Source organism: Pecten maximus, chromosome 12, assembly GCF_902652985.1.
Source record: "Pecten maximus chromosome 12, xPecMax1.1, whole genome shotgun sequence".
Classification (NCBI taxonomy): domain Eukaryota; kingdom Metazoa; phylum Mollusca; class Bivalvia; order Pectinida; family Pectinidae; genus Pecten; species Pecten maximus.
The window spans coordinates 111,183-138,542 of record NC_047026.1 but is presented as its reverse complement, the minus strand read 5'-3'; the positions used below and the strand labels follow the sequence as shown (position 1 = coordinate 138,542).

Genomic DNA, 27,360 nt, shown 5'->3' with positions numbered 1-27,360 from the left:
TCTGCACATGTTCCCTAACATTCCTGTAAAGTTTTGTGAAAATCAGTTCACAAGTTTAGGAGTTGTCAGGACAATAAAAACCTATGAATAGTGACAAGTAACCATGGCAACCAAAATTTTCAATTGGCCAACCTGACAAGATGTGTCTACAGACGAATGAATGGACAGACAACCCAATCCCCCCACCCTTCACATTGCAGGGGTATTATAACTTACTCATTTAAAACTTATATTTACTTGTTGACTGATACACAATTGTTACAACCACATGAAGGTTTCAACAAGAATTCTTTCAGTCCTTTTGATGTTTGCCCCTCAATGACACCACAGTCAAGAAAAAGCTGTGGCAACGCCAAGGCAATCTGGAGAATAGAACAAGAATGTGCTGATGATGAATTTGTGGTGGATTTAATCTTACACACTGGTTGTTTGAGATGTCCCAAGTTTGAAGTTCCTGTGACGAGTAGTGTTGAAGGCCAGGACAAGATAAAGGAAGGACAGACACGCAAAACTAGTCAAGTGGAGGACTAATAAAGCATTAGTCAATCTCGGTATACATTCCTCTACATTCAGTAAAACCTACCAACGTCCAAGCGGACATTATTTCTGTTGTCAATTAGACCGCATTAAGCTTTATTGGGCTAAATAATTAGATTAATTAAAACACTTGTGGCAATATATGCAAAAGTGATTACTTAAAGAGGCTTGCCCGCAGAGAGATCAGAAAAATTGGCTAATAGAAAAAGATTTTTTACACATGACAGATTGTTGGAATTGTTGAGTTTTTCATTTTATTTTCCTTATAAAACGCTGAAAAGTGATATTAAAACCTCATTTTTTAAATATTATTTATTTAATCGCAACCCGCAATAAGTCCCGCTATAAAGTGGAGTCTAATTTGATTGACACATCAAAGAAACAAGCATGTGCACAGTGCCGCACAGTGATAACTTCAAAGGCAGCGGCGATTTACAAAGAAGATTTGCCGTTATATTCCATACATTTCCCTCTCAGGTTGAGTTTTAAAATGTCTTTTAAATACATATTCTGTTATTGTTTTCAAGAAATACAGTCGGAAAGCCTCTGATTTTGTCACATAGGAACGTGTACTGAAGTTTATTTAGTGATCGGAGATGTGCCGTTTACCGGTCCGTCTGCGGGTAAGGCTTTTTAATTTTACTTTTCTTTGAAAGTGTGTGCAAGTTTGAGCTGATAAATGTTCATAATGCCTATTCCTGACTTAGGGTCGATTTAAAAAAACCAAACAAGATGCAATTTTGATATTTCCTCATTACAAATACAAAATAATCAGATTATTTTAATCATCAAGTATTAAGTAGAATGATTTTAAACAAAGTTTTGTACTAATCTGTGTTAGGGTCATTTTCATACATCGTTTTCAGGACCTCCTGGACATCGTTTTTGGTCAAAATTTTTCATGCGCAAAATTAGCGGATAGAAGTTTTCCCCCAGCATTTTTAGCCCCCAAAAGTACCTGAGCAAATTACACTGGTGCACAAATTACACAAGTTTTTACGGTACTCTCACTGGACAAATAAACTGGATTTCCTCCATATAGGGGATCGTCTATAACAGACAAATTGAGATTTGAAACTATAACTGGATCTGGGATTATATCTGGATAAATATAGTAATTGTTGAAGTCACAAGATTTTTGTAAGCTGATGCACATTTGTTTCAAACCACAAATTGGCATGAACAGGTAGACAATATCAGCTGTTTATTTATGCCACAAGAAACACCACAATTCAGACATGAACAGCAGTGGTAACTAAATAGGGCAGATGTATGAGAAAAGAGATGGTAAGTTATAATCTTATTACACTAATTGTACATTTTTAGTAAGAGATGGTAAGTTACAACATTGTTACACTAATTGTACATTTTGAGTAAGAGATGGTAAGTTACAACATTGTTACACTAATTGTACATTTTTAGTAAGAGATGGTAAGTTACAACATTGTTACACTAATTGTACATTTTGAGTAAGAGATGGTAAGTTACAACATTGTTACACTAATTGTACATTTTGAGTAAGAGATGGTAAGTTACAACATTGTTATACACTAATTGTACATTTTGAGTAAGAGATGGTAAGTTACAACATTGTTACACTAATTGTACATTTTGAGTAAGAGATGGTAAGTTACAACATTGTTACACTAATTGTACATTTTGAGTAAGAGATGGTAAGTTACAACATTGTTACACTAATTGTACATTTTGAGCAAGAGACGGTTAGTATTACACTAATTGTAAATTTTCAGTAATGTTGGTTATTGCACAGTTCCTGATTCGGTGGCCATGGTGTTTTTTTTTTAGTATTATTTGGTCAACATTTTATTTGATGATAAATGTATTTTGAATGTCACATTAATCGATAAGTCTATAATATAACTCAACGTACTTAACAGAAATCAAAACATGGTTCTATATTTGTGTGAAGTTTCATTGAAATTGACCATTTAGTTTAGGAGTTGTCCGGACAAACTTTAAAGTTATGGTTCTTACCAGAAAACCTGTTTATAGTGACCAGTTGCCATAGCAACCATAATTTTGAAAGAAAAGAAAGTGGCATGCACATCTATACATGGTCCTCTATATTTGTGTGAAGTTTCATTGAAATTGGCCATTTAGTTTAGGAGGAGTTGTCTGGACAAACTTAAAGTTATGGTTCTTATCGGAAAACCTGTTTATAGTGACCAGTTACCATAGCAACCATAATTTTGAGAAAAATAAAGTGGCATGCACATCTAGACATGATCATTAATATTTGTGTGAAGTTTCATCGGAATTGGCCCATCGGTTTAGGGGGAGTTGTCCGGACAAAATGCGTCTACAGACAGACGGACGGACGGACAGACAACCCGATTCCAGTATACCCCCCCTAACTTCGTTGTGGGGGTATAAAAACAAACCAAGTGACCTAAATCTTTATACTTTGTAGATTTGTGACCACAACGGCATGGGCAATGCACCACCAACAGGAAATTTGAATCAGAGAAGGGGCCATTTTGGAAACAGGCCCTTTGTAAAATTTTGAATCCCCACCCCATGACCATGCTACCATACAAATGTGAGTGATATCCATTGATTAGTTTCAGAGAAGAAGTTGTTTATATCAATTTAACCAAATTGACCCCTTTTGGCCCCGCCCCGCCCCTCAGCCCCCTGGGGGTTAGCCCTGTCATTTGTTCAATATTGAATCCTTAACCCAAGGGAATGCTACCAGTCAAATATTAGAGATATCCATTGGTTAGTTTAAGAAAAAAGTTGTTTATATCAATTCTGCCAAAATGAACCCTTTTGGCCCCGCCTCTCAGCCCCAAGGGAGGTCGGCCGCACCATTTGTACAATTTTGAATCCCGACCCCAAAGGGATGCTCAGTCAAATATGAGCAATATCTATTGCTTGGTTTCAGAGAAGGCGGTGTTTATATCAATATAGGCCAATTGACCACTTTTGGCCCCGCCCTTCAGGCCCCTGGCGGTCAGCCCCATCATTTGTACAATTTTGAATCCCCACCTAATAGTGATGCTACCAGGCAAATATGAGCAATATCCATTGCTCGGTTTCAGAGAAGTCGTTAATATCAATATAGCTATATATTGACCCTTTTTGGCCCTCGCCCTCAGACCCCTGGGGGTCAGCCCAACCATTTGTACAATTTTGAGTCCCCACCTCATAGGGATGCTTCTGACAAAATTTGGTCAAATTCTGACCAGTGGTTATGAAGAAGAAGTCAATTGTTGACGGATGGACAGACGATGAACGCTACGGTATGGCATAAGCTCACCTTGGTCCTTTGGCAGTCGTTGGCAAAATGGCTGCCCTAAACTGAGAGAACGGACATGAGTAGAAAGACAGTGATGTCCAGTGAAATTACAATTTTATAATCATATACAGTTTTTGCCACAGTTGTCTACCTTTGTTTGGATTCTTTGAATTACTAGAACATCAGGGTGTAGGGGATGGGGGATACAAAGTACGAGATACCTAGTCTGAATAAATGGCATGGAGACTTCTAGTCGCTTATTGGAGAGCTTTGGCAACAAAATAGATATAGAGTGCTGGTTTCATTAAGGAAAAGGTTGATCAAGTTGAAACAATAGTGTTTTGCCTAATACAGATGGTCATTTGGACAGATTTGACTGTATTGTTATTTTTTTACAAGGTAGAGACCAGATCAGTTTTCCTTTCAACAAGATAGCAATTTTCTAATTCAAGTCATGGAGAAGCACTAACACAAATTGTTACAACCCTGAAGAAAGAAGCAATACCTGATTTAGGCTTCCACTCCTCACGTGGTGGTCTGTTCTCTGGGATCGGATCATCCAGGCGTACATCCCTAGGCATTCCTGCCCTTCCCGATTTCCATCTACTTCCACTATCAGAGTCACCTCTTCTTCCACTGTCTGGGTCTCCACCTCTTGAACCCCATTTACTTCCACCCTCTGAGTCACCATCCCTTGTGCCCCATCTGCCGCCACCATCCGAGTCTCGTTCCCTTTGTCCAACTTCCGAGTCTCGTCCTCGGGACCCCCAACGTCCACCTTCAGAATCTCCTCCTCTGGAGCCCCATCTGCTTCCACCCTCAGAGTCTCCTCCTCTAGACCACCTGCTCTCTGTGTCACCTCTTCTCCCTCCCTCGGCATCACCACCTCTAGACCATCGACCACTGCCTTCAGAGTCACCTCCTCGTGAGCCCCATCTTCCACCTTCAGAGTCACCTCCTCGTGAGCCCCATCTTCCACCTTCAGAGTCACCTCCTCGTGAGCCCCATCTTCCACCTTCAGAGTCGCCTCCTCGTGAGCCCCATCTTCCACCTTCAGAGTCACCTCCCCGAGAACTCCATCTTCCACCTTCAGAGTCGCCACCACGACTTCCTCTCCAAGGCCCACTTCCTTCTTCTCTTGGGCCTCTATCATCTCTTCGCCAGTTGCGCGGCCCATCCTGGTCATCTCTTTGACCTCTGTCACCCCAACGTCCTTCATCTCTAGGGGGACCTCTGAAGCTATCTCTCTCATCTCTCGGACCTCGATCCCCATATCCATCTCTACCCTCCCTAGAACCTCTTTCAAATCCACCCCGTTCTTCTCTTTGTGATCCTCTAAACCCATCACTTTCTCTGTCATCTCGGGAGCCTCCTCTCCAACCATCTCTTTCTCCATCATCACGTCCCTCATGGCTACGCCATGGTTCCCTACCTTCATCAGGCCTACCACTCTCTTTATTACGGCCCCATCTATCCTCCTCCATGCTGAAAGGTGAACCAATCAGTTATTAAGCAGATGAGAGCATTTTATCAAGAGTGGAAATCACACATTTTATCATTATACAAAGTGTTTCTTTTTTATATCTATTATGACACATATGCTATTGCTAGAAGTCCTTCCTTTGTATTCCTAAAACCGAAATGGCAATTACAGCAATTACAATTGAACAGAACAGATTCAATGTGAATAGATCTAAAACTAGAATACTGACATGTCAGAAAGGGCCCTGTGATGAGTGCTTCTAAAACTAGAACTGGTTGTCTGGGGGCCAACTTACACCCCCTCCACAGCCAATTAATTGTAGTCTTGTAACACAGGGTTGGGGGAAATTTAGCTTTTCTATATGGGGAGGTAAATTCTACCTCTTACAGATTACACACATCTTCATCTATATAAGGATTATTGCTGTTAAGTTTAGTTGAAATCCCATTACATTTTTATGACAAGTACTGATTGCAATGGGAAACCATAACATAAGTCCCCCAAATGCCTCCCATATTTCTGAAGATGCTAATGTCTGTGTGGTCACTATGGAAACAAAACCCATTCGGTTGATTTTGCTGTCCACTTTAACACCCCTATAAACCAATTCCAATGAAATCAAACATTATGTAAATTTTTACAAATCAGAAGCCAGTAACGGCAGCCATTTTCTCAAGAATAAACTCTAAGGGGGCCATTTTGTTTTTATTTTCAACTTATTTTTAAACACAAAATCAAAGTTCACCTTGTAATCATCCCTCCCACTAAGTTATATTGAATTCCATTGAATAGTTACAGAGTAACAGCGAATTAGTTTTTTTAGCCAATCAAAGGCTGTGGCAGCCATCTTGACTAACTGAAAGGAAACCCGATATAGAGTATGCACATCTACAATGTATAAGGATTATTGCTATTAAGGTATAACTATAATGCTAACATGTCAGACACATCCTTGTGGTGAGAACTTCTAAATCTAGAATAATGACATATCAGAAAGGGCCCTGTGATGGGTGCTTCTAAAACTCTAGTTGCATTGCAATTAGTTACACATTTTTGAAGGAGTCACCAGGTCAAGATTTGCTTCATCATACAGATTATTTTGGTTACCATGGCAACCAAACGACATCTATTGTTTTGGAAAATATTATCATTGCATCGGCCAACCCTTTAAAGGGTGAAACTTTGGCCATTCAGAAGCCTCCAGTATGGTACCTTAGTAACAATTCTGGAAACACCCTATGTGTAAAATCATTTAATCACACTGCTTGACCTAAATCACACCACTTGACCAAGTTTGAATAAAGTCAGTTTTATTCACAAACATACATATCAAGCTTCAGAAATATCCTACTGATCACTTACTTCTTAACAGGGCTAGCTTCTTTTTTCCAGCTGTCTGTCCTTTGTTTCTCTCGTTCTCTCCATCCCCCTCCTTCACGGCCCCCCTCTGGTTTCCATGAAGGTCGGTCAGTCGTTCTCTCATCTTGTCTGTTACTAGAAACAAGTATGTATGGTTTTGAAGAAACTGTCATAAAAGGAGCATTAGGTTCATTTTATGCTTTAACAAAAGGCTAGATCAACTTGAACAAGTAATTACAGATGTCCCCCAAATGCCCCTGCAGTCATGCAATTATGTTCGGCATCCCTCAATATCCCTATATACCAAATTTAATTGAAATTGAACAACATCTAAATTTGGACCAATCAGAACCCTCCGTATGGTTGCTATGGCAACGAAACCCATTCAGTTGATTTTGGAGTCCCCTAATACCCCTACATACCAAATTTCATCAAATATCTAAATTTAGACCAATCAGAGGTCAGGAAATGGTGGCCATTTTGTTAAAAAGTGAAAGTGAGGTTATAAGAGTGACCGGTGTCCCATGATGTACCTACGTACCAAATCTCATCAAAATCAGACAATAGACCAACCAGAGGCAAGGAAATGGTGGCCATTTTGTTAAAATGTGGAAGTGAGGTTAGGGGAGTGACTGGTGTCCCATGATGTACCTACATATCAAATTTCATTAAAATCGGACAATATCTAAATTTCGACCAATCAGTGGCCAGGAAATGGTGTCCATTTTGTTAAAATGTGGAAGTGAGGTTATAAGAGTGACTGGTGTCCCATGATGTACCTACGTACCAAATCTCATCAAAATCAGACAATAGACCAACCAGAGGCAAGGAAATGGTGTCCATTTTGTTAAAATGTGGAAGTGAGATTACCGGAGTGACTGGTGTCCCATGATGTACCTACATACCAAATTTCATTAAAATCGGACAATATCTAAATTTCGACCAATCAGAGGCCACTATTTTGTTTCCATGGCAACAAATCTTTTCGGAAATGTTACCACGTTATTCAGCATCCCTAAAAACCCATATACACCAATTTTCACTGAAATCGGAGACCGAAATCTAAAAACAGGAAGTGGGCTCTGGCGGCCATCTTGGATGTCCGATCGCGAAAAAAACACCTGGTTGCACATCCCCATACACTAACGAGTATGTCTGTGAACTTTGATGATGATCCGCCCAGTAGTTTCTGAGAAAAATGTCGGAAACCTCTGCGGCGGAACAAAAGTGGAAGAAATAAGAGGAGGCCCAATGGGCCTGTAGCGCTCACCTGGCTCTACAGCAACTTTGAAGTTGATTGAGGTCATTTCTACAGATACTATGCTGATGACCTCTTTATTCAAATATCATAGTAAGCTAGGTTTATTCATATTAATAAATTTTCTAGTCTTTCATTCCAGCATTCTATTGGCCTAATATCAGGTCTCGGAGGCTCTTGGCTATCGCAAAATTACTGTTTACAGAATTAAGCCGATTTCACCCATGTGACATTGAATGTAGGTCAAGGGTCATTCATTTGAACAAACTTTGTAGCCCTTCACCCCAGCATGCTACAGGCCCAATATCAAGTCCCTGGGCCTCTTGGTTATTAAGAAGAAGTCATTTGAAGAATATAGCCTATTTGACCAATATGACCTTAAGTGAAGGTCAAGGCAATTCATTTGAACAAACTTGGTAGCCCTTCACCCAAGCATGCTACAGCACCAATATCAAGTCGCTGGGCCTCTTGGTTATTGAGAAGTCGTTTGAAGATTATAGCCTATTTGAATAATGTGACCTTGAATGAAGGTCAAGGTCATTTATTTGAACAAACTTTGTAGCCCTTCAATCCAGCATGCTACAGGCCCAATATCAAGTCCCTGAGCCTCTTGGTTATTGAGAAGAAGTCGTTTGAAGATTATAGCCTATTTGACCAATGTGACCTTGAATGAAGGTCAAGGTCATTTATTTGAACAAACTTTGTAGCCCTTCATCTCAGTATGCTACAGGCCCAATATCAAGTCCCTGGGCCTCTTGGTTATTGAGAAGAAGTTGTTTGAAGATTATAGCCTATTTGACCCATGTGACCTTTATATAAGGTCAAGGTCATTTATTTGAACAAACTTTGTAGCCCCTCACCCCCAGCATGCTACAGGCCCAATATCAAGTCCCTGGGCCTCTTGGTTATTGAGAAGAAGTTGTTTGAAGATTATAGCCTATTTGACCAATGTGACCTTGAATGAAGGTCAAGGTCATTTATTTGAACAAACTTGGTAGCCCTTCATCCCAGCATGCTACAGGCCCAATATGAAGTTCCTGGGCCTCTTGGTTATTGAGAAGAAGTTGTTTAAATGAAAAAGTTGACGCCGGACGGCCAGCTGGCCGGCCGGACGCCGCACCATGGCATAAGCTCACTTGCCCTTCGGGCAGGTGAGCTAAAAAAGTTGACGCCGGACGGACGGACGGACGACGGACGCCGCACCATGGCATAAGCTCACTTGCCCTTCGGGCAGGTGAGCTAAAAAACACTGCAATACTTTTTTATCAGATTTTATTATTAGATCTGGCAATCTCACCTTCAAACAGGTCAAAGACCCTTGATGAGAATGAGTAGCCAGAGTTTCCTCTGGCCCAAACACCGGAAGTTAGACACATACAAGCGCTCTTGACTTTGGTTTAGGAACACATTCTCAAAAGACAATCATCACATATTAAATTCAGGGCTGGATTTCCACTAACTTGAAGAGTTGTGTCCCTTTATTTTCTTTCCTATATATATCTTATACAGTTCTAGCTATTCTAGCAGTTTATCGTTCATTTTTTCCCCATTGTTCTGCACTTCATAATTAATATACATCTGATGATACATATGTATCTGGAAGTGTTCGAAAAATGAAGTTCGTTATTTTGTTTAGTCTCATCGACATCATTTCTCAAATTCATCAAGTTCAAAAAATCTTATTTTTTTTTAAGTTACAGAAGATTCGAAACTTTACAAAGTCATTTCTGTTTCCATGTTTTAATTATGGTTGTTTTACTTTCCATTGTGGGGATAGGGGACTTATACATATCAATCAGATATAACTTTTATATAGTAAGGTTCCACTTTCTTATTTGTATATTTGGGGTGTTTGGGACCAGAAAGGCCTTAAAGCAAATAGTCTAAGAGAACATCCCTGTTAATTTGTTCTTCTTCTGTATGGCCAACTTGATGATCACAATGTTTTCAAACTTGTTTTGGGGCATTACTTAGCTGGACTAAATGTTTTTAAGAGACTTCAGTTTCTCTCGCAGCACTCTGCATGCTCCCAAGAGGGAGAAATGGGACCAAAAGGGGGATTCTTCCATTCAAATGAACAGTACTCATTATAGGGCACGGGCCAAACATGCAAACATTTGAAAATCTTCTACTCAATAACCCAGAGGCCAAGTGACCTGATATTGGGCCTCTAGTATGCTGTGGTAAAGTGATACAAAGTTTGTTAAAATGAATGACCTTGACATACATTCACAGTCACAGGAGTCAAACATGCTAAAATATTGAAACACTTTTTTCTTAATAGCCAAGAGGTCCAGAGAAGCAGGTCATTGATACAGGTCCATAGGGCATCTTGTTTGGTTGCTGCACAATACCTTAATTACTCTTTCAGGCCTGCAGGTCAATGTCACTATTTCTATAAATTGAAAATCAGTTGAAGTACAATATATTATGAATTCAGCTGAGCTGATTATGCTTATTAGAAGTTATCAAGTTCTACCTTGTGCTTGCTTTCAAGGATAACTTATAAGGGCCCAATGGTTAAGATCACTGCTACTAAAGAAAGTATTTGCTTAGAATACTACATGTAGCTTCAGGCTTGAAAGTCAAAGGTCAAGGATAATGTTACTATAAATAGAATTTAAAAAAAAAAAGATAAAAAAAATCATGCACATCACTTTTTTGTTGGATTCTATGCACTCAGACTTTGTCCAGTGCTTTATCGCAGAAAGACTTTATTTTCCCCGAATAAAAAACTATCTTACACAGATTGTGTTTTTTAAAAATATATAAATACTTATTACCGGTAAGCTTGTAATAATAATAATAAGAAACGGAGCAAAAACAATATGTCCCCCTACTTCTTTTGGGGGATATAATGACAAAAATGACAACACTTGCTCAGGATCATTGTAGCAAAGTCTGGGCTGAATGCCACTGGAGGAACTAGGGAAGAAGTTTGAGACAAGAGGCCCAGAGGGCCTGTATCGTTCACCTGGATATCATGATATATGAAACAAGAATGATGATTAAGTATATTTGTCACTGCAGCTGGTATTGCTATGTCAATATATCATAGGCATTTTATATGGGTACGTGAGGCATGCCAAAAAATGCATTAATTCATGAAATGAAATTGACTTTTGGCGCAACCCCTTAGGGATGATACCACACAAATGTGAGTGATATCCATTGCTTAGTTTCAGAAAAGAAGTTGTTTAAACCAATTGACCCCTTTTGACCCCGCCCTCTGCTCCAGGGAGGTCAGTTCCTTTCTTTATAAAATTTTGAATCCTTACCCAAAAGAATGCTACCAGTCAAATATGAGCTGTTTCAGAGAAGTAGTTGTTCATATCAATTTAGCCAAATTGACCCCTTTTGGCCCCACCCCTCAGCCCCCTTGGGGTCAGCCTCACCATTTGTACAATTTTGAATCCCCAACCCATGACCATGCTACCATACAAATGTGAGTGATATCCATTGATTAGATTCAGAGAAGTTGTTTATATCAATTTAACCAAATTGACCCCTTTTGGCCCCGTCCCTCAGCCCCATCATTTGTTCAATTTTGAATCCTTAACCCAAGGGAATGCTACCAGTCAAATATTAGAGATATCCATTGCTTAGTTTTAGAGAAAAAGTTGTTTATGTCAAATCTGCCAAAATGACCCCTTTTGGCCCCGCCTCTCAGCCCCAAGGGAGGACGGCCCCACTATTTGTACAATTTTGAATCCCAACCCCAAAGGGATGCTCACAGTCAAATATGAGCAATATCAATTGCTTGGTTTCAGAAGAGAAGTTGTTCATATCAATTTAGCCAAATTGACCTCTCTTGGCCCCATCCCTCAGGCCCCCTTGGGGTCAGCCTCACCATTTGTACAATTTTGAATCCCCACCCCATAGTGATGCTTGCTTAGTTTCAGAAGAGAAGTTGTTCATATCAATTTAGCCAAATTGACCCCTCTTAGCCCCACCCCTCAGGCCCCCTTGGGGTCAGCCTCACCATTTGTACAATTTTGAATCCCCACCCAATAGTGATGGTACCAGGCAAATATGAGCAATATCCATTGCTCAGTTTCAGAGAAGAAGTCATTTATATTAATAGACCCAAACTGACTCCTTTTGGCCCCGCCCCTCAGACCCCTGGGGGGTCAGCCCCACCATTTGTACAATTTTGAGTCCACACCCCATAGGGATGCTTCTGACAAAATTTGGTCAAATTCTGACCAGTGGTTATGAAGAAGATGTCAATTGTTGACGGACGGACAGACGACGGACGGAACGGTATGGCATAAGCTCACCTTGGTCCTTCGGACCAGGTGAGCTAACAAGAGGCCCATGAGCCTTAACGGTCACCTGAGATTTGAAATATTTCATTTTATTTAATTGACCCTTTTTGCCCCCCCTATCAGCCCCTAGGGGTCAGTCAGGGCCAACATATGCATATTATTAAACTTTCATTCCATGCTGAAAATGTTAACCAGAATGAATTCCAATAGAAATCAAAACAAATCAGTCAAAAATGTGATTTCCCTATATAAACTATAGTAAAATTTACCACCTCCCCAGGGGCAAACTTGTGACCCCAGGGTCATGAAATTTAAAATTTCAATAAAGCACCATAAGACCCTTCAAACTATAAAGAGTATTTGATTCCACCTTATTTCAGTCTTGAGAAGAAGATTTTTGAAATTTCAGTCAATTTGGCCCTTTTAAGCCCTGCCCATCAGCCCTGGGGGGTCAGTCAGGGCCAACATGTGCATGCCATCAAACTGTCATCCCATGCTGACAATGTGTACAAAATTAGAATGAATTCCAAAACAAATAAAACAAATAAAAGTCAACAAGAGGCCCATGGGGCCTGTATCGCTCACCTGGTTGGATTTGACCAAATGTCAAAATAATGTTCATGTTCAATTTGTTAATACATTATACAAAAATGTACTCTCTGAAAGACCATATGGATTATTTTTTACAACATAATGGTGTTTAAAGAAACTAAGTCCCTTAGGGTGGGGAAAACCCTTTGGCCTATGTTTACATAAGAATTGTGTTTATCCCTTAATGCCCAGCGTTACTATACATAGTTATGGGATTGAGGGTCACAGTAACCATTTATGCAAAATCTGTTCCCCCATCACCACGAATGTTTCTGACCAAATTGGGTTCAAATCCATTTAAAACTCAAATCTCTATTTCCCCTATTTGGCCCCTCCCTTCAGGCCCCTTGGTGGTCAGAGTCAATATTTATATAAACTCTCTTTCCCCCTTCCCCTAAGAATATTCCAGACCAAATTTGGTTCAAATCCATTAATAACTTTATGAATAATAGCGATTTAAAGGATAAACCCCTATTTCCCTATTTGGCCCCGCCCCTCAGGTCCCTAGGGGTTAAGAGTAAAAATTTATACAAACTATGTTCCCCTTCTACCAAGGATGTTCCTGACCAAATTTGGTTCAAATTCATTCATAACTTTATGACTAGTAGCGATTTAAAGGAGTAACCCTATTTCCCCTATTTGGCCCCGCCCCTCAGGTCCCTAGGGGTTCAGAGTAAAAATTTATGCAAACTCTGTTCCCCTTCTGCCAAGGATGTTCCTGACCAAATTTGGTTCAAATTCATTCATAACTTTATGACTAGTAGCGATTTAAAGGAGTAACCCTATTTCCCCTATTTGGCCCCGCCCTCAGGCCCCTGGGGGTTCAGTGTAAAAATTTATACAAACTCTGTTCCCCTTCTGCCAAGGATGTTACTGACCGAATTTGGTTCAAATTCATTCATAACTTTATGACTAGTAGCGATTTAAAGGAGTAACCCTATTTCCCCTATTTGGCCCCGCCCCTCAGGCCCCTTGGGGTTAAGAGTAAAAATTTATACAAACTCTGTTCACCTTCTGCCAAGAATGTTCCTGACCAAATTTGGTTCAAATTCATTAATAACTTTATGACTAGTAGCGATTTAAAGGAGTAACCCTATTTCCCCTATTTGGCCCCGCCCCTCAGGCCCCTGGGGGTTCAGAGTAAAAATTTATACAAACTCTGTTCCCCTTCTGCCAAGGATGTTCCTGGCCAAATTTGGTTCAAATTCATTCATAACTTTATGACTAGTAGCGATTTAAAGGAGTAACCCTATTTCCCCTATTTGGCCCCGCCCCTCAGGCCCCTGGGGGTTCAGAGTAAAAATTTATACAAACTCTGTTCACCTTCTGCCAAGGATGTTACTGACCAAATTTGGTTCAAATTCATTCATAACTTTATGACTAGTAGCGATTTAAAGGAGTAACCCTATTTCCCCTATTTGGCCCCGCCCCTCAGGCCCCTGGGGGTTCAGAGTAAAAATTTATACAAACTCTGTTCACCTTCTGCCAAGGATGTTCCTGACCAAATTTGGTTCAAATTCATTCATAACTTTATGACAAGTAGCGATTTAAAGGATTAACCCTATTTCCCCTATTTGGCCCCGCCCCTCAGGCCCCTGGGGGTTCAGAGTAAAACTGTATACAAACTCTGTTCCCCTTCCCCCAAGGATGTTCCTGACCAAATTTGGTGAAAATCCATTCAATACTTTATGACTAGTAGCGATTTAAAGAAAAAGTTGACGGACGACGGACGACATAAGCTCACCGGCCCTTCGGGCCAGGTGAGCTAAAAATGTGAATTCCCTATATAAACTATAGTTAAGTTTACCCCCGCCCCAGGGGCAAACTTGAGACCCCAGGGTCATGAAATTCACAATTTTGGTAAAGCACCTTCAGACCCTGCCATCTATGAAGTGTATTTGATTCTATCATATCTGAGAGTAGAGAAGAAGATTTGTGAAATTTCAGTCAATTTGGCCCTTTTTAGCCCCGCCCATCAGCCCCTGGGGGTCAGTCAGGGCCAACATGTGCATGCCATCAAACTGTCATCCCATGCTGACAATGTTTACAAAATTAGAATGAATTCCAATAGAAATAAAATAAATTAAAGTCAAAAAAGTGATATCCCTATATAAACTATAGTAAAGTTTAGCCCCTCCCCAGGGGCAAACTTGAGACCCCAGGGTCATGAAATACACAATTTTGGTAAAGCACCTTCAGACCCTGCCATCTATGAAGTGTATTTGATTCTATCATATCTGAGAGTAGAGAAGAAGATTTGTGAAATTTCAGTCAATTTGGCCCTTTTTAGCCCCGCCCATCAGCCCCTGGGGGTCAGTCAGGGCCAACATGTGCATGCCATCAAACTGTCATCCCATGCTGACAATGTTTACAAAATTAGAATGAATTCCAATAGAAATAAAATAAATTAAAGTCAAAAAAGTGATATCCCTATATAAACTATAGTAAAGTTTAGCCCCTCCCCAGGGGCAAACGTGAAACCCCTGGGTCATGAAATTTACAATTTTGGTAAAGCACCTTAAGACCCTTCCATCTATGAAGAATGTTTGATTCCAGCATATCTGAGAGTAGAGAAGAAGATTTTTGAAGTTTTAGTCAATTTGACCCTTTTTGGCTCCGCCCCTCAGGCCCCTAGGGGGTGGGGACCATATAATTTACAATTTTGGTTGACCTTTAGCCATAGAAGCTTCCTGCCAAATTTCATAGAATTTGGTTGGTGGGTTTTGGAGAAGAAGTCGAAAATGTAAATTGTTTACGGACGCACGACGGACGACGGACGACGACGGACAAAAGGAGATTAGAATAGGTCACTTGAGACTTTGTCTCAGGTGACCTAATAAATGTTGCTCAGGAAAACCATGATTGCGCAATCATGTTACAAAACGGCTGCCGTGGCTGCCATGTCAAAGTTTTTATGAGCCTGAAAAATAACAACACTTTGTTGGCTCCCCTTCCTTAACATCCTCACCAATTTCAAGCTCAATGGCACCAGTAGAACTGGAGAAGTTTCAACAAAATGTTTCTTCAAGATAGCTGCCCCAAAAAGGGGGCATTTTGTAATATCAGAAAGATCCGATGAAAACTGAGCGAATGCATAGCTGGACAAAGTTTGCCTATGGACAGACAGACAGGACGAGCTGATTCCAGTATCCCCCCCCAGGGGGTATAATAATATCATAACAAAGGCAATTACTGTTTTAAGTTACTTTGGAATAATTCTCATTTCCAAACTCATCTGACATCTTGTTGATTTATGTGATTGCAATATAATGACATGTCACAAGAGAAACACTTACGATTTCCAACAAAAGTCAAACTTCCTAAGTACAATATCATCAGAAAAATTAATGTCTTATTTCAAGTTCTATTTTATTGATGCTGCAAACATAGCTATTTTTAGTAACAGTTGTTGCTTGAGCGTGTTTAAAGTGGGAGTGAAATATAGAACATAGATCACTTGGAAAGTGATACTAACCATCAAAATAGCAGTCTTTGTAGTCAATTTAATACATTTCATTTCACATAATAATATTGGGAAGAATCTGTCAAAAAGTGTGATAAACATGCTGTCGGCCATGCTTGTTTTCTAATCTCTTTCTACACTAAGTAATAGGTCAATGTTTGTATTGGGTCTACAATTTTATTGTCCATTTTTGGGACTCAAAATTGCTTGCTATATGTTATCATTATTATATTTTGGTTGTTATAAAACATAAAATCCGTCTCCTGCCAGGATTTAAAAAAAAATTTGGATGAGAATCTAAGAATTAATCTATTATGGCCTAAATGGGGATATTGCATTTTTTCTAAAATATAAAATATACATACATGCACCAAAATTTGTCAGTGCTCTAGCGGCTTTATTCTTCTAGGGATTTCGATAAAAATTCACACATTTATAAACAAACATGGTAAGTTCAAGTTACAAGGTTGTTAGGTAAATGTCACCATAACTACTCAGAGAAAACCATCGTCAGCCTACTAAAAGATTCATACCTTGTGAGGGATTTGGATGAAACTTTCAACACTTAGACCACTAATTGCTCGAGGTAGGATAACTGAACTTGATATGCAAATCATACATACTCTCTTTTCCAATTTCCATGTAGAAGGTTGGCCTCTTACCTCGGAGTAGACCTTTCCTCTTCACGCCTCCTCATCTCTTTTTCTTCAATCTCCTGCTCCCTTGCTTTACGTTTGTTCTCAATTTCCTCCAATTTTGCGAGTCTTGACTCATATTCACGTCGTTCTTCCTCCATTTTTTCCAACTCCTCTTGTTCCTTCTCTTCACGCTCTATAACAATCAACAACAAATTTCATTTTAACCACACAGCAAGATATCCTATTCAACAACAATCCAATACAAATAAGGTCATCAATATCCCCCACACCCTGCTACAAAAATGAACTACCCACACATTTATGAATTGAATGTTTGCATAAAGTGCAATATTTAAGATTTTAACCACTGTTTCCATGGTGAAAGAAAAATATGAAAAATACAAAGCACTCCATACCAAAAGGCACCACTAGACTACTACAGCAACTTTTTGTACTAGGAGCTTGTGATGTTTTCTTAAACAATGTTTGGAGTTATGTTTCGAAAACGAGATTTGGGTTGACTCGTAGATGGACAGAGCCCAATAACCCCTGCAAATAGTTTTCACTGGGAAAAGAAATTTTTTAAAGAGTAGCAGTTTGTAGCCCTTCATATCCCATTATGATCTTTGCCCATATCATGAATCTAGCTCTTATGCTTATTTTAACTGGAGGGCCTGGATATTGTAGTGATCATGGTTTTGATTGGTTTGGTTTTGTTGAGCATTGCTTTCGGTTTGTAATCACCAAAATGTTACTATATATTACTGCTAGTGTATTATGTATTGTATCTGGTAATAATTACTATATATTACTGCTAGTGTATTATGTATTGTATCTGGTAATAATTACTATATATTACTGCTAGTGTATTATGTATTGTATCTGGTAATAATTACTATATATTACTGCTAGTGTATTATGTATTGTACCTGGTAATAATTACTATATATTACTGCTAGTGTATTATGTATTGTATCTGGTAATAATTACTATATATTACTGCTAGTGTATTATGTATTGTACCTGGTAATAATTACTATATATTACTGCTAGTGTATTATGTATTGTATCTGGTAATTTTTTACCAGTAGTTTATTTTGTATACACCGACTGACTTTACAAATCAACTTCGTTTCCATTCATCTTCCTATTAATGCTTTTTATTGAGGTGGTCATTTTATAACATTAGTGTATTGTATTACTGTGATTATCGTGAGGAACTCTGTGTATTGATTTGTACTAACTGTGAGGATAGCAGGCATTCATGTAATAAAATAACAAATTTTAAGTGATGTAAAGTTTGTTAAAAAGCTATCAACAGCTTAGGTAATTTAAGGATGGCAGTGATTATAGCAAAATACTTCATATTTCTGCAAAATAAGGACTTTAAAGAATTTGTTGTAATAACCCTATTGGGACCTTCACCTTCAGCCTAATATGGCATCACCTCCCATTTATACAATATTCAATGTACCTTACCCAAAAATGTTCAAAGCCAAATTCAATCAAAATCCATTCAGTTGTTCAGGACTAGAAGTGATTTAAAATATGTACCCTCTATTGGGCCCCCGAACCTCAAATTCCATATTATATAAATATTGTCACATGTAATAGTATTGCTTTACTTACCCCTAATGAGGGCCTCATCCCTTGCTTTCTGTTCAGCTTCTTCCTTTTCAGCCCTCCACTTATTTTTCCTCTCTTCCTTCCTCTTCTCCTTTCTCTCTTTGATACGTCTCTTACGCTCTTCCTTCATTTTTTCATCAAATTCTTGTAGCTTTTTCTAAAACATTGAAATATTAAGATGCTATGTCACCAACTGTGCATACACTGCTCCTCACAAGATGGGCTAAAGATTAGCAGTCCAAACTTTTGAAGGTAGTAATAGTGTATATAATGTAACTTTTGGTATAAAACATCCTATTCTTCTTTTCAAATAATCATAATTACTCTTTTATTGGAGATGGAACAATTTTTATTTCAGTCATTATATAGTAGTTTTAAAATGGTCCTAGAATCTAGGGCACTGACAGTTCATAAAGGATTCTAGTGTCTGAATGGTCCTAGAAACTAAGTCACTGACAGGTCATAAAGGATCCTACAGTGTGTCTGAATGGTCCTAGAAACTAAGTCACTAACAGGTCAGAAAGGATTCTACAGTGTGTCAGAATGGTCCTAGAAACAAGGACACTGACAGGTCATAAAAGATTCTACAGTGTGTCTGAATGGTCCTAGAAACTAGGACACTGACAGGTCATAAAAGATTCTACAGTGTGTCTGAATGGTCCTAGAAACTAGGACACTGACAGGTCATAAAAGATTCTACAGTGTGTCTGAATGGTCCTAGAAACTAGGACACTGACAGGTCATAAAGGATTCTACAGTGTGTCTGAATGGTCCTAGAAACTAAGTCACTAACAGGTCAGAAAGGATTCTACAGTGTGTCAGAATGGTCCTAGAAACAAGGACAATGACAGGTCATAAAAGATTCTACAGTGTGTCTGAATGGTCCTAGAAACTAGGACACTGACAGGTCATAAAAGATTCTACAGTGTGTCTGAATGGTCCTAGAAACTAGGACACTGACAGGTCATAAAGGATTCTACAGTGTGTCTGAATGGTCCTAGAAACTAAGTCACTGACAGGTCATAAAGGATTCTACAGTGTGTCTGAATGGTCCTAGAAACTAAGTCACTGACAGGTCATAAAGGATTCTACAGTGTCTGAATGGTCCTAGAAACTAGGACACTGACAGGTCATAAAGGATTCTACAGTGTGTCTGAATGGTCCTAGAAACTAGGACACTGACAGGTCATAAAGGATTCTACAGTGTGTCTGAATGGTCCTAGAAACTAAGTCACTGACAGGTCATAAAGGATTCTACAGTGTCTGAATGGTCCTAGAAACTAGGACACTGACAGGTCATAAAGGATTCTACAGTGTGTCTGAATGGTCCTAGAAACTAGGTCACTGACAGGTCATAAAGGATTCTACAGTGTCTGAATGGTCCTAGAAACTAAGTCACTGACAGGTCATAAAGGATTCTACAGTTTGTCTGAATGGTCCTAGAAACTAAGTCACTGACAGGTCATAAAGGATTCTACAGTGTGTCTGAATGGTCCTAGAAACTAGGACACTGACAGGTCATAAAGGATTCTACAGTGTGTCTGAATGGTCCTAGAAACTAGGACACTGACAGGTCATAAAGGATTCTACAGTGTGTCTGAATGGTCCTAGAAACTAAGTCACTGACAGGTCATAAAGGATTCTACAGTGTGTCTGAATGGTCCTAGAAACTAGGACACTGACAGGTCATAAAGGATTCTACAGTGTGTCTGAATGGTCCTAGAAACTAGGACACTGACAGGTCATAAAGGATTCTACAGTGTGTCTGAATGGTCCTAGAAACTAGGACACTGACAGGTCATAAAGGATTCTACAGTGTGTCTGAATGGTCCTAGAAACTAAGTCACTGACAGGTCATAAAGGATTCTACAGTGTGTCTGAATGGTCCTAGAAACTAGGACACTGACAGGTCATAAAGGATCCTACAGTGTGTCTGAATGGTCCTAGAAACTTAGTCACTGACAGGTCATAAAGGATTCTACAGTGTGTCTGAATGGTCCTAGAAACTAAGTCACTGACAGGTCATAAAGGATTCTACAGTGTGTCTGAATGGTCCTAGAAACTAGGACACTGACAGGTCATAAAGGATTCTACAGTGTCTGAATGGTCCTAGAAACTAAGTCACTGACAGGTCATAAAGGATTCTACAGTGTGTCTGAATGGTCCTAGAAACTAAGTCACTGACAGGTCATAAAGGATCCTACAGTGTGTCTGAATGGCCGCAGAAACTAGGAGACCAATAGGTCATGATCAGGAAGGACTGACTGAATGGCCAAAGAATTTGGAAACTTTTGCAACATGTGCCATCCTCAAAGGGAATATTTTTTTGTCAATGCAGGTTATATATTTGTGTACCTTGAACTCTTCCTTCCTCTGGTCCTTGAGTCTGTTGAGGAAATCATCTTTGTCCTGAACCATGCGGCTAAGACGAACCTGAGTCTCGAGAGCCATTTTCCTCTCAGACTTCATCCTCTCAATCTGAAATTAGTTTTTGATTATAATTGCAATCCAAGGTGGGAGTTTGTAGATGCTTGCAGCTTAGCGGCCAGAAGTTTCACATTATTACTGTTTGAGAACTTTGCATCAATAGCAAGCTATGTACATCAACACAATCCCTTCTATTACCAAGGGCCATCCCTATATCATATATTGAGAATTTGTCAAATTACAGCATCTTTCGTTTATACATATCTGAAATATGGTGTATTTTCACTGTACATCATTACAATAAATTCCAGTAAGGGACCCTAACAGTATACTGTCCATTTGTAATATCCTTTTATCATGTGTTCCTACAAAGAATATTATTTTGCTATAAAACAATGAAATCCTGTCCTGAAAAACTTCATTGTAGGAAGTATAATATAATGAGTCATTGATCTATACAGTATTATTATTGGTGTTGGAAAATTGTACCCTTTCTTCTTCCATATGCTCCCAAAATGCTCTGGCTTCTTTACTTTCTGTTTCGTACTGGTCAATTAGCAGAGGAATTTCTTCTACACGCTTTGCACGAGCAAAGTAGTCAATCTGAAAAATATTAAACAAAATATAATTTCACTGAAAATTATATGAAAATAAACAAGCCCAAGAGAATTATAGATACTATGTTGAAACCAAATTTATATCCTAGCAATCTACTTAACCCTCAAAATGAAGACACCACAAGAATTACATGTAATCATATATCTCGCTTGTCTGACTTTGTCAGTATAGCAGGCAAACTAAAAAATTCACTAGAATTTCAGTGTTTCCCCCTAAAAACAACTACAAATCCAGGTTGCAGGCCCTTACATCCACTGATCTGAGGGCAGCATATCTAGTATGCCAAAACATGTAAACAATTAAACCTGTTGAAGATCTCCCTATGGATGTTGTCGGGTCTTCTCTAATACTGTACAATCTTATATATGTTTATCTCAAATTAAAAACACCTGTAACTTTTAATATCAGTGGCAAAATAACCGGATTAATTACAATGAAAACAAATTGCATGCTATTAGATTTATAGCGAATGGTGCTTGGCCATAGAGATTTCTCTGTTGGTCCATTCATCAAGATCCCCTCCCTCCTTTTTTTTAACATATCTATATATTAGACACACATTCATCCATTATCATACTACATCTTATAGAAATCAAATCAATAATTGGAAACGAAATGTTACAAACAGCCAAATAAACCATAAAAAGACAAAACAAAGTAGGATTGTTTGTTTCAAACTTTTATCAAGATTTGACCATTACCACTTTTGTTTTCAATGAGAACAAGCACTTATTGTATTCGTAAATAATGTTGACAATTTTTGCAGTGTAACAAGAGGTCCACGGGCCATAACAGTCATCTGAATTCTGTAAATAGATTTAGATTTTCAAACATCAGACACCTATGACCTTAAAAGTAGGTCAAGGTTGCCGTCATCTTGGCATGCTACAGGCCAATTATTAGGTCTTTGGGCCATTTGGTCCTTAATAAGAAGTCCTTTAAAGGTTTTACCCTATTTGACCTCTTCCAGTTTGAATGTAGGTCAAAGTCTTCAATTTGAACAAACTTGCTAAGACCTTCACCCTAGCAAGCTACAGGCAATATATATTGAGTCTCTCGGCCACTTAGTAATTAATGTTTGAAGGAAACAGTTGACGACGCTGTGCAATGCCATAAGCTCACTTCCGGCAAGGTAAGCTAATTATGAAATGAAGTTCCTTAATTTGTTATTTTCAAGGTGTTTTAGAGGACCAGTTGTCTCACCTTCTTTTCCTGACTTTTCAAACGTTCTTGTAATTCTTTCTTTTCTTTCTCAAGCTGCTCCAGTTGTTTTTGCATGATCTCATCAACATCAAGTTTCTCAAAGTCCTTGAAGTAAATGAAATACATATCTGATAAATATCAACTTCTAGATTCTGGAGACCACTAAATATACTCTACAAACAATAGAAAACTGTCAACACACTCCAGGGTAATGACATTCACTATTTTGGTAAAGCACTGAGCATTCAATTCTACAATATCTGGGTACTGAGAGCAGTTTTCTGCTAATTAAATGCGTTAAAATTTCAACGTTTTTAATATACAAGGCCACCCCTAATTACCTCTTCATCAAGATTCTGTAAAACCTTAGAGCCAATCTCTGTTTTTTTCAGTTGTTCAATTTTCTCCATGGCATGCTTCTTTTGAATCTCCTTGTGCTCCTCAACACGTCGCTGTCTCTCGCGCTCTTTTGCCTCTCTGTCCAAGCGAGCCATCTCAGCATCGTAAGCTTTTTTTCTGATTTCTTCCGCCTGTTCCAACTCCTCTCGCTCCTGATAGAAGAGAAAAGAAGAGGCGCATTAAAGAATTTGTCAAATCTTTTGGGCCTCATGCCTCACTTTTTGTGACTAAATGTTAACCCCAGTAAGGTACCTAAATCACCAAATATGGTCCATAACAGGCTTTACCACCTAAAGAAACCAAATACTGTAACAGTATTGTACAGCTTTTTCCATTGGTTTGGGATGGGCATCTTTTTTCTTCACTTTCAAAAGAAATTTGGTAAATTGAATTGAAAAAATTGCTTTTAAGGTAAACTGCAAATTCTGGAAATCTGGCTTAAATATGAAAATTTTTCAAATGGGAATGGGACACATATCAACCCAAAAAGTAATGCATTGCTGAGGTTCATCAATGAATGGAAAATTTGTGGTTAGGGAATGTTAATTGCTATTTTAATTTTCCGGTCTGGGATCCAGTATTGTACCTACCCTTTGGTCATTCATATGTTCCAGCTCCTCCTTTCGACTCTCAATAATTTGTCTGCGCTGGAGGATTCGGCTGTGATCTTTCTTGTAAGTCATCCTGTAGTTGTTAATGATCTGCATACGCAGCTCTTCTCTCTGGACCTACAAGTTACCAAGGGTTTTACTTCAATACATATCAGTGTGATAAACAACAATCAGGCTGGATATGCTAAAAAATGTGATTTTTCTAAATAAACTATGGTAACATTTTCTTCCCCGAGACCCCAGAGAACATTCAGAATTTTGGTAAAGCATCTCAAGTCCCTTCCATCTATGTACAATTTCAAATTCCTACCCCAAGGTGATGCTACCAGTAAAATATGAGCGATAGCCATTGCTTGGTTTCAGAGAAGAAGTCGTTTATATCAATATAGCCGGATTGACCACATTTGGCCCTGCCCCTCAAGCCCCTGGGGGGGGTCAGCCCCATCATTTGTACAATTTTGAACCCCCACCCCATAGTGATGCTACAAGGCAAATATGAGCGATAGCCATTGCTTGGTTTCAGAGAAGAAGTCGTTTATATCAATAGCACTAAATTGACCCCTTTTGGCCCCGCCCTAGAGGTCCCCAGGGGGTCAGCCCCATCATTTGTACAATTTTGAATCCCCTACCCATAGGGATGCTTCTGACCAAATTTGTTCAAATTCCGATCAGCGGTTATGAAGAAGTCAAATAAGTCAATTGTTGACGGATGGACGGACGGCGGACGCAGCGGTATGGCATAAGCTCACCTTGGTCCTTCAGACCAGGTGAGCTAATTATCTTCTCCAACACACATATTAGATATACAGTGGACCCTCGATAACCCAGACATCTTCGTTTCAAGCCCAACCGTCTCGATTATGAGTTTTTATGTTGATACTGAGGACGAATCAGTATATGTAAAAAGCTTTACATTGCATGTGCCTGGTAAGGCATTGATAGAAACTGAGCTGCCTTACTGGGGTGACTAGGAAAGTGATTTGGTGACTAATTAAATGGTAAAATCCTTGAAAAAGTACTGACAACAACGGCAATATGGATTCATACACTGGTAGTTCCGGTACGGACATCGAAATATGTTCAGACAGCTACGTTTAAAATCTGTTATTATTGTTTGCAATTAATGAAGAGATTGATATTACCGATCTGTAAAGGACTTAAATACCAGTTTTGTTATTATGCACTTTTAAAATTAAACATCCAGATCGTAAATCGGCCGACATTTCCTCTGTTGTAGTTAGTAACTCAATAGCCGGGGTGTTCCTTTTCTTTGTTTTAAATCAGAGGTGTTCCTTTTCTTTGTTTTAAATCAGAGTCAAAACCCATTCTCGAATGTTGAAATATTTACTTACGTGTAGCGGATACTGTATATTGACAACGATGAAGATATATATGTTTAAAACTTTAAACCGACGTTTCTGAATAATACTGTGCAGAATTTTGTTGTGTGTTGTATAGTGTGACCACTATAAAGACATTTTCTCACTGAACTGTTTTATTTAGTGAATCAGTTAAGTCAGTCATGGTGACCTACAAACAACACACTTTGCTACATGCTCACCGGGTTCAATCGTACTAACCGGGCGCCGGTGCTAACACCTGGGCGTCGATGAATTTTACCTATTTAACTATTACCAATCAATCTAATAAGACTTGATAATGTCAAAATATATAATTCCGATAAACTATGAGATTTACAGTCATTTCGATCTCCGATTTTGCTGTATATGTTGCATAATTCGTGGATTGCGGCATAATTTGGTCATACCCGCCTACACTGTGGGCGAATTAGCAAAAAATGAGAGGTGTTTTTCCTGTCAGTTATCCTTGCAAGGTATAGCTAATTTATCATTTTGTTCCGTGGTCAGGTTATTTTCCTTAAAGGACATCATTATCACATCAAAAAAGAGAATAAATATTTCACCCGTTCTTCCAATCCCGCCTTCGGCGTTCATTTTCTATAGAAATTTTCAATGCCCGGGTGTAAAATTCATCGACGCCAAGGTGTAAGTACCGGCGCCCGGTTAGTACGATTGAACCCGGTGATACTGCTACTTACATACTTTACGTAAGATAAAGACCCTGCAGAATGTTAAAATAGCACAATGGCTTTGTCCACGTTTTGTGATTTTTAGGTAAAAAACATAAATTAATGTTGTAAATCGAATCACACTGTGCGGTACCCAAACCCCTAAGCTATTCCTTAAACCTGTACACGTCAACACCAGTGAGAACTACCCAAGCTGTCCAATAATTAGAAAACATGTTAACATAACAGATTAAATATATCTTGAATATATGTGCATTTATAAATGTGTATGAATTAGTGATAACTAGGAAATAAAAGTTGCCATGTATGAAATAAAAGTTGCTGAGCAAGAAATAACTATCATATACAGTCAAACCTCGATGATTCGAACTTCGTTGATACAAATTTCTCGCTGTATCAAACTTTTTGCTTGGTCCCGAATTTCCTTACTACCGTAAATATTCGGGTATAGTGCGCACTCGCGTATAGTGCGCAGGTACGTTTTTGTGGTTCATTTTCAAAAAAAAAAAATTAACAATTTTTTTTTTTCAATTTTCAACTGAGCGGTAGATGAATTCTAAAGCATAAGATGATAGGAAGTTGTAACTTATGAAAGATTATTTACAATGTACCACATTTAATTGGAATCACCGGTCAGATTTGACACATTGGATTGACAGGTTGTTTACATTATACCGCCACAGGCCTAGTCAGCTTACAAATTGTAGCGGTCCCATCTAGGTCCCATCTACGCTGTTGTACCAACAAAATAATTAATCCTACCCTCAATTACCTTGTGATTTTCACGCAGGTATGATCTCTTGTGGTATCTGTCCACGAACATACAAAGCTAATTAAGCTCAATTATAACAAGATTGACTAGTAAGCTGACTGCTACGTAATGTTACACAGGCCGCCATTTTGTATACAGTACGGAAACAAGTCTGCAGTCGTCGTGCTGGTCACAACTTTTATATCAATGAATTAACAAGTGTAAAGGATAAATCTACAGTGCAGACGATAAATAAGAGTACCCTGGTAGTTTTCACAGTATTATCATATTTTTTATGGCCAGTTGGTCAGTGACTGCCGCACGAGATCAAGGCATTAGTGTTACCTGTGCCTAATTGCGCATGCGTGCTGTTTCAGCTTCCGTAAATAAACAAGTTAACGTTATCAGTTTCTGGCAACATTCTGGATTTATAAGGTGATTAATTTAGAAGTATGAAATAACTAAGTACTGCTATATCATTTCAAGTTTTGTTTGATGTTAATTGAGATGTTATACATCGTTTTGGACCTGAATACGGGAACATCCTCAAGTGAGATCGTATGTGTACGGAACATGTGGCTCACGATCGACTTAGATAAATCCACGTAATTGCTGATAAATACACAATTTCAAGGAATTAAACATTAAAATAACTATTCATTTCTTTGATTATTTGTTAACTATTACTTTCTTAATGCTTTATATATGTTATATATATATATAAGTATTAAATCAATCCTGCTGTGAAAGGAAACGATCACAAATCTCAGTCAAATCACATTCATTCTGACTGGGAAAAGGCTTGTACTTGCGTATAGT

At 38.8% G+C, this 27,360-nt stretch overlaps 1 protein-coding gene across 2 annotated transcripts in view; it reads right to left on the bottom strand.

Annotated features, from left to right (window-relative positions):
* LOC117339976 (eukaryotic translation initiation factor 3 subunit A-like) overlaps positions 1-27,360 on the bottom strand; it is a 52,322-nt gene that overhangs the window by 3,265 nt on the left and 21,697 nt on the right. The window contains exons 12-21 of one of the 2 annotated variants that reach the window (XM_033901703.1): positions 23,720-23,857; positions 23,072-23,281; positions 22,731-22,835; positions 21,399-21,512; positions 20,838-20,960; positions 18,486-18,639; positions 16,881-17,049; positions 6,642-6,773; positions 4,752-5,281; positions 4,302-4,715 (exon numbers count right to left, since the gene is read on the bottom strand). In XM_033901703.1, coding sequence (XP_033757594.1) covers positions 4,302-4,715; positions 4,752-5,281; positions 6,642-6,773; positions 16,881-17,049; positions 18,486-18,639; positions 20,838-20,960; positions 21,399-21,512; positions 22,731-22,835; positions 23,072-23,281; positions 23,720-23,857 — 2,089 coding nt within the window. Of the gene's footprint in view, positions 1-4,301; positions 5,282-6,641; positions 6,774-16,880; positions 17,050-18,485; positions 18,640-20,837; positions 20,961-21,398; positions 21,513-22,730; positions 22,836-23,071; positions 23,282-23,719; positions 23,858-27,360 lie in introns of both variants that reach the window. The other variant, XM_033901702.1, reaches the window with a different exon arrangement.